Source organism: Eptesicus fuscus, chromosome 7 (assembly GCF_027574615.1).
Source record: "Eptesicus fuscus isolate TK198812 chromosome 7, DD_ASM_mEF_20220401, whole genome shotgun sequence".
NCBI lineage: Eukaryota > Metazoa > Chordata > Mammalia > Chiroptera > Vespertilionidae > Eptesicus > Eptesicus fuscus.
Genome location: NC_072479.1, coordinates 51,418,864 through 51,431,546, shown reverse-complemented (window position 1 = coordinate 51,431,546; position 12,683 = coordinate 51,418,864). Strand labels below are relative to the sequence as shown.

Here is a 12,683-nt window from a genome sequence, read left to right as displayed (position 1 = left end):
CTGTTAGGATATGTTGTACATGAATTGGTCTTGTATCAGAAAGCATAGAATAAACATTTTAAACATTCCTCCTCATAAATAAGGCAAGTAATTTGATATATATTTACATTAGTTTTTTTCTTAAGTCTATGTTATTTTAGGATTTCTTAATACCTACTAGACTCATTCTGTTAATTGAATGTGAAGTTTCAAAATTATATTCTTTTCCTGCAAATGTCCAAAAGAAATTGAGCTCCTCCTGTTCCTCTAGCAGCTAAGATTATATGCAATCCATAATTTCAGCATATGAGCAGAGTAAAAGGGAAAATCATACTGATGCAGAATGAATCTAAGTTTTGAATTTCAGGCATTAATGACTTGAATGTCCCTCTGTGCTTCAGTCTGGAAAAGTTAAATGCTTTAAATAAGTTCATAATTATTGAAGAGGTCCCTAGTGATGTTTGCATCACATCTGGCAATAATGAAGACAAATCAACAATAAGATTTGAAAATTTGGCAATATGATAAAGGCAAGGCATCTGAGATCACTTCTTCGCACTTTAGTCACTGTGGTCCAAGGGAGCATCAACTTCCTGCCTTGGACTCGGTGTCTAAATTAAAGAAGGAAAATCTTACTGCGATCTGGGTTCCAGGCTCCTGGCTCACAAACAACAAAGCTCTGAACTCACTGAGCAGGAAAACTTTACCCAACATCTCCTCAGAGGAGAATCTGCTTTTTCTAAGAGCTGTTTTCAATTTACTTCAAAGAACTGACAGTGACATACAGTCACACTTTCAATTGGTTCGATTTTAAAGCTGAATGTGCTATGTTAACTCCTTCCATACCAATTTAATTTTTCTTGGGCAAGAGATTGTTTTAATTACAGATGTGAACAAGAATTTACTGGAAAAAAAATCCAACTTCATCATCTGCATTATTTTTTTTAAGTATATGTTTATTCATTTCAGAGTTAGGGATAAGGAAAGATAGAAACATCAATGATGATGATCAGAGAGAATCATTGATTGGCTATCTCCTGCATGCTCCCTACTGGGGATACAGCCTGTAACCTGGACATGTGGCCTTAACCAGAATTGAACCTGGGACCTTTTAGTCTGCAGGCTGACACTCCATCCATTGAGCCAAACCAGTTAGGGCATTATCTGTGTTATTAAACTTACAGTAAGTTTATTTCATTCTGTTGCTTCAAACTATGTCACTTAACTACTGTTTAAAACAAATATTTAAATTATTTTGTGTTTAACAGATCTGATACTCAGTTTTTAACTATAGAGCTATGATGATCAAATTAGAAAATTATTTTAATTATTAAAGAATGTTGCAGGATAGCTTAGAATAGCTTTTTCTATAAGAAAATCGGTAAGAACAGCAAAGAATTCTACCAGCATCCTATTATAACCTGGAACAGTGGATGAAAATACACATCTACTTTAGCTGTTTTAACTATAGAAATGTGCAAAAACCATCCTTGTTATAATTAAAGGGATGGTGATTGTGAAACTATTTGGAAAAGCACAAGGCATTAGACCACATAAGGCATTATTATAATTAAGGACTCATGGCTGCGGCGGTGACTTAAGCAATGGTGGGTGTACTATATTACACCAGAGTATAACAAATCTTTTGTTTGAAGAGTTAGAAGCAAACTAACGTACCTTGAATCTTTGCAGCTCCTTCTCACTTACTATGTGCTTTCACATACACTAATCTGATTTGAGTCTGTATTACAACCCCAGGAGGTAAGCAAAATGGTTGAATTTGCTCATATTTTTATGTCCTGCATATAATTTTCATCAATTTGAGACATGATAATATGAAATAATTAAGCCTACACAGTGTTGAAAACAATAAAAATGCTATTATATAGATGGCACTTGGGATCAAAATGATACATTTTATTAAATGTAATGTGCAAAGTAAAATGAAGTGACCTCTATTCAAAAAAAGTACAAGACAGGTATTATTTAAATTGCTTTAGTACTTATTTTCAATAAAAAAAAAAATCTGGCATTATAAAAATACATAAAATAGTCATGGATTTATTCCCTTAATTTACACAAGATTTTTTTGTTGTTGCATAAAACAAAGTTATAAAATAGTTTAAAAAGAAATTCTTATATGAAAGTTACTCCCAGTATAAAATTTTTATAAATTTTGGTAATTTTGGTCCATCTGTATAAATAAGACATTTTATCCTTTTAAAATTCATAACTCCATTTAAAAACATAGGATTCTCTCTCTTTTAAATAAAAGTCCACTTGAGGTAGTAGTATATTAGAACTCTTTGGTCCCATTCAGTCTATGTGTCCAAGTCATAAGACTGAAAATTTGGAGTCCTGTGGTTTTCTAAGGTCTGTTTATAGGTACATGTGTGATTTTCTTGCTGAAAATCTGTCCTTTCTTTCCCATCTTCCTCTGACTCAGAGTCCAAGTCTGGGGAAGAATGAGCTTTCAAGTGAAAGGCTCTTGGCTGACAATCCGACAGCTGTCCAAAGCTTGAAAAGGCATCCAGGTGAGGTCTCCTCAGAGGCTTTCCAAACGTTCCTGAAAGAAAGAAACCCCTTGAGCGTATGGCACCTTTTGCTAACATGCAGTCATCAGAAAGCACTTCAAATGGAGCACCTTGCCCCATGAACACGAATAAACATTTTTTATAAGTCCACATTATGGTACTCGGGGGTATGTGTATCTGTGTTATGGAGACTGAACTTACAGAATTCCTTGTGGAATTTCCAGTCTAGAGGTCTCTCAGGACCAGTCTGGTTTAAAGAGATCCCACTTGGGGTGCATGCCTGAAATCCCTAGGCAGGCCCTTTGAAGTGTTAGATGACAGGATACTTACATCCCTCATATATATATATGTATCCACTCAATACATGTGTCTATTCCTTATCACTTCTATGACTTATAGCAATATTCATCACTGAGCAATGAAGTTCCCCAATATAAGTTCTCCAAAACCCCGCTTTAGGACTTAAGAGCCCACAGTCTCCAAGAAGGGCAAGTTTGGACAGTAACACACAAGTAAACTGTGCCTGAATAAAGCATCTTTTAAAATAATCCTTATGTCATGTTCTTTCCTTTTTAGTAGCACAATATTATTCAATTGACTCAAATTCTTGCCTGAGTTTTATAAAAGATATTATTTTCATTTTTTTTTCCAAAAAGGAATATAAATAATTATACTGTGACAAAATATAAAATGTCTTAATAGCTGGGTAAAATATTTTAAAATTCTATTGCTTAACAAACGAGACACGCTGTGGTTTCTTTCCCCCTATCTCCACTCGGTGAACAGATGACCTCAGTTCTTCCACCGCACTGGTTCCAGGCACCAGACGAAAGACGTCTGCACACGAACCTCGGTGCCAGCAGCGTCGACCACCGCCCACCGCCAGTGGGGGCTTTCAGGCTCTGCTGGTCTCCTCTGCCAAAGGTAGTCCAGCCTGGCTGACGAGCCGTTAGCTGTTGCCAGGTAGGACGCCGTCTACCCTTCGGCCGCAGGTTTAGTTATAAACCACCAGACATCCAAACCACAAACATGCAGGGCACACAACTCCACCCCAAAGGCTGTTGTAGCCCAAAACCACTTTTTCCACACGGCCGACCAACTGCGCTCCTAAGTCACTCCTGAAACTCTTGTGTTCTAGAGGATGCCACACACAGCGCTACCCAGAAAGCTCCTAAGGCTTCGTTATGGATTAAATACATAATCAAGTAAAATCCCCCATGTCTGACTCTGCTTTTAGAAATATGTAAACCAACCAATAGGATTGTCATAACAGAATCATTAAAAATCAAAAACATTTTTCCCTCGCTCAGCATCTGAAGTTCTCTCTCATTGCTCTCCCACACGCAACGTGGACTAGGAGTCCCATGTCAAGGTCTCTCGTAACTGAATAAACTTACCCATGAACGAATTACTTGAAGTCACGGACGCCGGCTCTGAACTTGGACTAAAATCTAAAGAGGACTTGTTTGGACACACGTTTTTCGGGCCGGGTCCTTCATGTGGAGAGTAAGTAGAGCTGATTAACTTCCTCACGTGGGAGGGCCAGCCTATGTCCCTGCCACTCTGCTCGCAGGATTCTTCGGGAGGGTGAGGACAGGGGTAGCACTCCTTTTTCTTTTGGCAACCGGGCTCGCAGTGGTCCATTAAAGCAGCTCGAGGGTCCGGGCCGCAACCTTTTCCATGTTGGGACAGAAGGAGAGAAGAGGATCAGAAGGAGAGCGCGCTGGTAGAAACCTTGCAGGAAACAGAACTCAAGTAGGAAGACCACATACCTGTGTGATAGGCTTCAAAGGGATCCGGCCCATATACATTCCCCTTCACATACACAGGGCCTGGGGGTCCCAGAAAGGGACACAGGAATGGATCTGTGGCAGCTTCTACGTCGGTTTCACTGCTGTTGTCAATATGACATGTCCCTTTAAAACAGATATCTCAGTCACTGAACCCATTTTATTCAAGGACCATTCAGTACTCTCTCCACTTTGGGCATTTTCCACGTTTACAGACTTTGGATAGAGCATCATATAAAGGAAAAAACTGCAGAAATTTAGGGTTTTTTAAAAAAAATGCATCGAAGCCTATGGGTTGGGTAAACTCGTGACATCTCACTAACAGGAACTTGATTAACCATTAACCATTGGCCCCACCTGTTGGCAAGAGAAACTGGTCTGTGTATGAGTACTGCAGCAAAGCGCTGGGACCTGAACCCCAGGATGCCATCAGCACTGTCCCTTCCTCCACAGCCACAGTGATCAGGACCACAGACTGGCGCTTAACCAATGACCTCTTAGTGCCCGAGCAAACATGGGCTCAGCCAAAACCAAATCCTATCGTGAGATTCTGAGCTAAACAACCCAGAAACGGGATGCCAGTTAGCAGTGGACACAGCAGGTGAGAGGCAAGAGGTGTGGTGAGGGTTGGAGGTGCCATGAGCCACATGACAGTCAGAGGGTGGCTGTGACGACTCGGTAATGCTGGTGACCCCTATAGGGCCCTGAGAGCAGATCGACCTCCAGCCCCAGCACCCAGGCAACGGGGCACTGCTACGCTCCAGTTCTGCCCCTTTAGCCTTTCATGTAGACTTTCATGAGTGTCCTTTCAGTAAACCCTGCTACATGTGAACAAAACTGGGCCTCTGCTCTTTGCAACCAAATGAGTCTAACCAGAACATCCATTTTTATCTCTATGCCCTCTATTACTGCCTTACCAAGCCCTCTGTCATTGTCAGTTGAATTTTTGCTCACCACTGACGAAACTGTAATACTGAAAACAAATATTCTTTCCCAAGTGTGGCATCCCCCACAGAGCAGACACTCAATAAACGCTTGCTGGAAAAGGTGCCAAAATGTTTGAAAATAATGTCAATAGCTTCCACTTGTTGAGCCCTTAATATGTGCCAAGTAGTTTTCCATTACCGTTTCATTTAATTTTCACAACAACCTAACAGGAAGTACTGTAGCTGTCCAAGGAGACACAGGGAGTGTCAGAAGTGGCTCTTGAACTGAGGCTGTGATCTTACTTATTCTGCCTCCACTTTTTTTCTTAAAACTATAGTTCTTTTTAAAAATATATATATATTTTAATTGATTTCCAAGAGGAAGGGAGAGGGACAGAGAGATAGAAACATCAATGATGAGAGAGAATCATTGATTGGCTGCCTCCTGCATGCCCCTTACTGGGGATTAAGCCCGAAACCCAGGCATGTGCCCTTGGCCAGAATCAAACCTGGGACCCTTCAGTCCACAGGCGGACGCTCTATCCACTGAGCCAAACAGGCTAGGGCAAAACCATACAGTTCTTAAAGCAAAGAGTCAGAATTAGATTTCTCTAATAAAAAGATGTTTAAATCATTTGACTTTTAAGACCATGCACGAAGCCAGCCAATGCCATCTAATAAGAAGAACATTCAGGGCACCAAAGAATATTTATAATGTAAAGAAAATACTTACATTGCATGGAGGAATTAAATTTTACTTAACCGACTTGTCTCCTTTTATTGTCAGAAACAAAGATTTTTCTAGTATGTAAGAAAATGTATTTAATTTTAGCTTTACTAGTGACCTTAGGCCACATCCTAAGATCCGTTTCTGGCGAAAATTAATATTATATGTGAATCTTCCATTAGGTTATTTCACAACGACCATCTCTGAGAGCCCGGAGCAAAGACGGTCACCTCAAACACTTACCGTTGCTGTCGTGTTGTGGTAAGAAAAATCCGCCCCCTGAGGAAGTGACGAACTGGTGGTGGCTTCCGCTTTCTGAGGACACGTACCCATCCTGTCTGTCAGCTAACGTTCCCTGAGACGACAAATAACTGGGGATATCTGCCGGCAAGTTGGTCTCATCTGCAACCAAACAGCAGCACTCTCTTAGCCAAGAAGGATCACAAGGGCCCCTGGGCTTCCCCGATGAACAGTAGGCACTGCTTTGGTTTCTGTGCATTTGAATCACCGAGTCCTGCAAACCCATCTGGTTGTGCAGCACGCAGGCAGGCAAGTCAGGGCTGCCCTGGGAAGCCTGAGCGGATCTCCTACCTTATCGCCTGTGGGATGCCCCGCCCAGATTTCAAAAACAACCAATGTGTAAAAAGGAAGGTTTAAGACTTTTCACGGGGTCGTATCTAAGCTCTGGAACCAAGCTTGACTTCTGCAATAGTCCTGACGTATTACTCATAGGAGTGTGCATACAGGCCTCTCCCTAATAACTAGTGTCCTCCCTAGATTCCTGCACACACATGACAAAACCAAAACCTACAGCGGAGTATAAACCTCCTAGCTAAGGGGTGGTCCTGGCTCTCCATCAGCATCTTTTGAAGGAGTTCGGCTACTGAACTCTTAGCATGGCCACCGGATCTCACAGCCAACAGGATGTTCTGATGAGGTTTTCACAAAAAGTATTAATCTTTAAACATGGGCTGTATTTTGGGCCAGGGTGCTATTTTTAGTTAACCATATTTCTGCAGCTTGAAACAAATGAGTCACCCTTCGGACATGGCCTCAGACTCCAAGACACACATTCTGGAAGAGAATTACCCCGGGATCGCGCGCGCGCACCACACACACACACACACACACACACAGACTGCTGTACCCCGTGCCAAGCTCCTGTTTACACACCTGTGTTGGTGATGCTGCAATCTTCGTTCCTCCGCCTTGTGTGGTATATGATGACCACCCACACGAGCGACGTGCCCACCACACAGCAAACCACGGCTATGATCACGATGCCCACAGTGGCCCACCCGTCATCGTCTAAGGATGAGGCAGTCATCTGCGGGGAGTCGCAGGTCGGGGTAGGGATCACGCTGAGGCGCACGTGGCCTCTCTCAGTGCCCAGCGTGTTGGACATTTCACAGGTGTATTTCCCAGCATCGCTGACATCCGAGTCCACAATGATCAGCAGCTGATGGCCTGCCGCGAAAAAGTGCCTCTCAGTGACCACCAGAGGGCTGTCGTCCTTGGTCCAGTTCAGCCTGGGAGGAGGGCTCCCTCCCGCGATGCACTGCAGGACGGCCGTTTCTCCCTTGGTTACAGTTCGGTCCAGCAGGGGCCGCAGAAACGATGGCGTTTCTGAAATGACAAGTTATGTCTTCAATCTGGTCAATGAAATCGGGTTTTGCGTAAGACCCAGCACTTGACTTTATTCAAAGTGGAAGGTAAGATTTTATTCTCCCACACACGAATACCCATGTTTCTTTTAAAGCCTAAACATATACAACACGTGGGATTTCATTTCATTGTCCTGGTGTCATTGACTCATAACACCAAGTAAGGGTAACACGTACTATTTTTTAACCTCAATCTCCCTCCCTCTTGACAAGGTAGGGGGACGGTGGAAGAGGGGCAAAGCAAAATACATCAGACATTTTTCAGAAACAGAAAATGCATAAAAATAATTTCGAGCACAAGAGTGTGTTGATGCATAAAAATAAACCAGAACATTTAATTTTTTAAAGAGAAACTTTCTAATGCCAGGTGTCCAGGCCTATATTAAAATTCTGGGAATGATTTACTTTTATTACGTGGTGTTAAGAGGTTACTTTAACTCCTTTACAGACACACACATGACTAACATGTTCACATGTTTAAAAAAGTGTTTGTTTAGGTAAAGGATAAAAACAAACTCTGATTTCCAGAGTGGTGGGGTAAGCTGAGAAAAGACAGTAGGTCCTTCCCAATTTGTTCATGTATATATTATGTCACACATTCTTTGTAGCGCTGAGACACTGGTGGAGACGGCACGATGGGGAGAGCAGGGGCGGGTGAAACCTGCAATACGGAGAAAGCATCTCCCGCTCCTGGGAACAGAGAGAGCGGATTCGTCTCACTGGCCACGGCCGGGAAGGTGTGAAGCACTCCTGACTTCAAAGAGTCTGAGAAGCCATTTGTTGTTCCCAGGAAAGGGCAGTGTCCTCGGGCCATCTCTCACCCTCACGGCTCTGACACTGAGGGTCTGACACTGAGGGTCTCTGGGTGAGCTAGTACCTTTACGACTCATTTATAGCACAGAACCTGAAAACACCCACTTACCTAGGACAGTCAGAGTCGCATTGGCAGAAATGCTTCCTGCGCTGTTTTGGGCTGTGCAGCTGTACACCCCGATGTCCTCTATCTTCACATCCACGATAAAGAACACGTCATCCTCAGGCATCACGTGCATGCGCCTCTCCCTGGCGGCAGGGAAGTCTGTGCCCCCGTCCTTCTGCCAGGCTATCTGCGGGGCCGGGTGTCCCAGGGCAGCGCACTCCAAGCGCGCCATGGCCCCCGCGCGGATGGTAAGGTCCATGGGCGTCTTGGTGAAAGAAGGGAGCACTGAAATCAGAGGAACGATGTGGGCTTCAGCACCATGGCGTTTTAGAGGCTCGTTCTCACGCCTTTTGTTTTTGATGCTCACCAATGTCCCTGACACAGGTAAGGCAGGGCAATTTCTAATTACAAGACAAGGAATCTGAAGTTGAGATGGAAAGATTAAGTGACTCCCTCCAGGTTACAGACTGAAGGTCTTTAGGCTCTTTTCCAGTTTCCTCAATAATTATCTGCGAGATCTTGGGCCAATCAATTTATCTCTTTGTACCCTGACCACTGCATTTTTTCTTTCCTTTTAAGTCCCTCCTGACTCTAATACTCCATGACTTTAAATGTGTTTTGTCCTACAATTTGAACTCAAAATCGTTCCATGTCAGGCCTCAGCGATCATCTGTGGAATGCATTAATAAATCATATACAAAATCTTTCACCGGGGAAGATACAAACGACTCAATGATAAAGTGGCAAGGATCCCACTGTAAACTGAATACCTGCTACACAAAGCCAACGATGATACATTTCTTTTATTAACAGCAGCTAGCACTCACTGCTTTTACTGAGTACTTACTGTAGTCTAGGCAGTCTGCTAAGTGCTTTACACAAATTATTTTATTTAAGGATTATCATACCTATATAAGATAGGTACTATTATCCCTAACTGACAGATGTAGGAATGGAGGCACAGAGAGGTTAAGTGACTTGCTCAGAGTCACACAGCTGTAAGCAGAACGGGCAGAATTCAAACCCAGATCTTTGCATCCAAGGCGGTATGCTTTAACACTATGCTTAGGGTCTCCCGTATCAAATTGGTGAACTGTGAACTCCAAAGAGCACAAGTGGTCTAGTTCACCTCTGGGTTACCCATCATGCTACATACGGGTTGACATAAACTATGCTTCCTTAGATACAAGTAACCAAGAATCTTAATTCTGTGGAATGAGAGGTAGGAGAAGAAAGGGTTAGGCGGAGCACTGAGAACAGAGGACAGGATAAGGAATAAGAGAAGGAACAAACCAGGTGCTTGGTTTCTAAAAGGTATCTGTAAATGCAAAGGGCAAAGTCGGGTCACATACTGTTGACTGTGAGCTTGGCTTTGACGGAGTAGGATGAACCAAAGTGATTGGAGATGACACACTGGTATTTCCCTTCGCTGGTAAACGCCACGTTGCGCAGCCGAAGAATGGTGGTGTACTCCATCACCTCCCCGCCCTGGGCCCGGAGGTGTGCGTAGTTTTCCATTTCAGCATCATGCAGTAGTTCGTTGTCCTTCTTCCAAGCAAAAGTCATCGGGGAATCACTGCTGCTGGCAGCCGAGCAGATAAAGCTCAGATTGGAACCTTTTATTGCCGATTGTGTTTCTGGCTGAACCGTGATCTGGGGTTTAGGGAAATCATCTGTTCAAAATGGAGAGGAGGAAATGAAACCATGTTAAGGCTTGAGAGTCCACAGGCTACTCTGATGTGGTGTGTGCTTCCCAGATGGACTAGCCGCCCCAGTGCTGAAACGAGAGCCTGGGAGTGTTTATAAAGGAATCCGTCCTTCAAGGAGAGACAGAGATCTATTTACCCATCATTAACTGAGAGGAGACTGCTGTTTGGGAATACAGTGTACCCCAGACCCCTGGAGCTTTTTAAATATGAATACAAGAAAAAAATCAGCTAAGAAACGTCCAGGCTTTACGGGCCACTTCTAAAGGCTACTATCAGGAAAACTGCAATTCTTCCCATGTTCTCCACATATAAGGAGCAGCAAAATGAAAAAAAAACAAAAAAAATCAATCATCAATCATGATAATCAGTATCACTAAAGCTAGCAATGAACAGAACCCGTATTAAACGCAGGACTCTGTGTGTGGAGCAGTGAAAGAGAAAGCACCTCCCCCGCTCACTGGGAGCCCGGCTTCCAGAGACAATCCATCAAGCCGCTGTGCGACATGTCAGGGCTACATTATCATTACAGCGAAGCAACTCTTTCATTCCAAACAGCTATTTTTAGTTCTCTGTTACTTTTTGGAAAAGTCACCTTTTTGAACTTCAGTTTCTCAGAGATGGTCTAAACCCAGAAGAAGGAAACATCTTAGATCTACCAAAATGCATTGTGTGGGTTCTCTGAAAGACGTGCGTGTGGGAGAGAGAGGCGGGGTGTGGGAGATGCTCTGGTAACGCCAATGCCGCTGATTTCCAATGCCATGCCTGCACGTGGTGCTCAAGACAGTTTCTTCTTCTGGATGATTCTTCTAAAATCCTCGTCTGGTAAATCAATGTTCATTCCCCACTATGGAGGTTAATAAAATATTACAGCTACTGCATATACAGGTGGGCAAAAGTAGGCTTACAGTTGTGAGTATGCAATTTACTCTTGCATTATTTATTAATTATTATATTATTGCCTACATGAACTGTGAACCTACTTTTGCCCACCACGGTATGCCTCAGAGTAATAAACAGTTCATATCTGGGAACTTGAGAACTGTGAGAATTAGCTCAGGTCCTTACAGAATAAGGCCAAAAGCTTATTTAGATCCAAAAGCTACATCAGTCGTTTTATTTCCAGAAACTGTTGGCACTGTTTAATGCTGCAGCCTAAAAATGTAGATATTTTTTGTTATACTTATCTAAACAATCATAGGCAAAGCAGTTTTAAATAAAAAATGTTAAAGGTCAATGTAAAATTAGGTTCTGTAATATCTTAATGCACGTGCCAAAATTTCGGCAAACTGTGACTTCATGTTCTACACACACATTTTTACGAAGGTCTCTAGGCAGCAAACTGCACCAGGGGGATGAAAGCGTGGGTTTTTCATCCAGATCTACTAACTAGTAGGTGACACTTGGGTAAGCACATTTCTAATGCTGAAATGCTTAGATGCTAAAACGACAGACCTTAGATTTATTTGTAATAAATTTCCTACTGCTTGTAATGCTTGACCCACCAGTGGTAAAATTTTTAGCAGCCTATCCTTCCCTGGCTAATGATTTGCTCTTCCTACTCCACATAAACAGCATCTGCCCCGGGTTCAGTGAAGTCTCTTCACGGAGCTCACGCGAGCCTGTCAACAGCCCCTGGAGCTGGGACCGCAGATCCCAGAGTTCCCATTTCATCCGTATAGACCGAGGTTCGGGAACTTAAGTTACACAGACGGGCTGGCGCTACACCCTCCCATCCTCCGGAGCTCCAATGTCCTTCTCTTTCCACCAAACCACCCCAATGCCAAAACGAAGATGACGAAAACGCCTTCTCATCTGTAAAATTAAAATAATAAAGCCAACTATAGATCCATTTTCACCTATCTCAGCAGAAATAAGTGCTTTATTAAAAGAGCATAAATTTATTCAAAACCATTATTTGGACAAACGGGAGACATAAAAAGAAGAATGACTAAAAGGCCGGGGCAATAGTTACACTCACCACACACAAAGCCATCTGGGCTAACAGCAAAAATGCTTCTTCCCTTCAGCAGCTGAGGATGGGCACAACTGGCATTTACAAAGCTCTGAAAGTTGTTCTCCGCCACCCACTGAGGGAGCCATTTTAGCTGGCAATCACACAAAAGGCTTGATGTATTTAAATGCCTGAGGAGAGTAATTACATTCAATTTGTTTTGTATGAAATGCAGATTTGTACAAGTAAACTAAACTCAAGTAAATATTAACCACACAATGAATGTGGAAAGCAAATACACATATCCTATGTAATAGTATCCTTTAGTCCATCTTAAAATGCAAGAAATGTGACCAGCACAGTTTTGTGGGGTTTTTTCCCCTGACCTAGTGAGACAGAAGTGCTGCTAGATCAAAAACACCTTACTGCTGAACACGTGTCACTATGACTGGGCACGGTACTCCATGAGGGCTCACAAATTTAA

At 42.8% G+C, this 12,683-nt stretch overlaps 1 protein-coding gene across 1 annotated transcript in view; it reads right to left on the bottom strand.

Moving 5' to 3' along the window:
* Positions 1 to 1,904: 1,904 nt before the first annotated feature.
* Positions 1,905 to 12,683, bottom strand: part of LRIG3 (leucine rich repeats and immunoglobulin like domains 3) — a 47,253-nt gene continuing 36,474 nt past the window's right edge. The window contains exons 12-19 of the mRNA XM_008148733.3: positions 12,227 to 12,390; positions 9,892 to 10,212; positions 8,543 to 8,824; positions 7,130 to 7,582; positions 6,200 to 6,358; positions 4,286 to 4,429; positions 3,911 to 4,186; positions 1,905 to 2,545 (exon numbers count right to left, since the gene is read on the bottom strand). Coding sequence (XP_008146955.2) covers positions 2,301 to 2,545; positions 3,911 to 4,186; positions 4,286 to 4,429; positions 6,200 to 6,358; positions 7,130 to 7,582; positions 8,543 to 8,824; positions 9,892 to 10,212; positions 12,227 to 12,390 — 2,044 coding nt within the window. The 3' untranslated portion in view covers positions 1,905 to 2,300. The remainder of the gene's footprint in view (positions 2,546 to 3,910; positions 4,187 to 4,285; positions 4,430 to 6,199; positions 6,359 to 7,129; positions 7,583 to 8,542; positions 8,825 to 9,891; positions 10,213 to 12,226; positions 12,391 to 12,683) is intronic.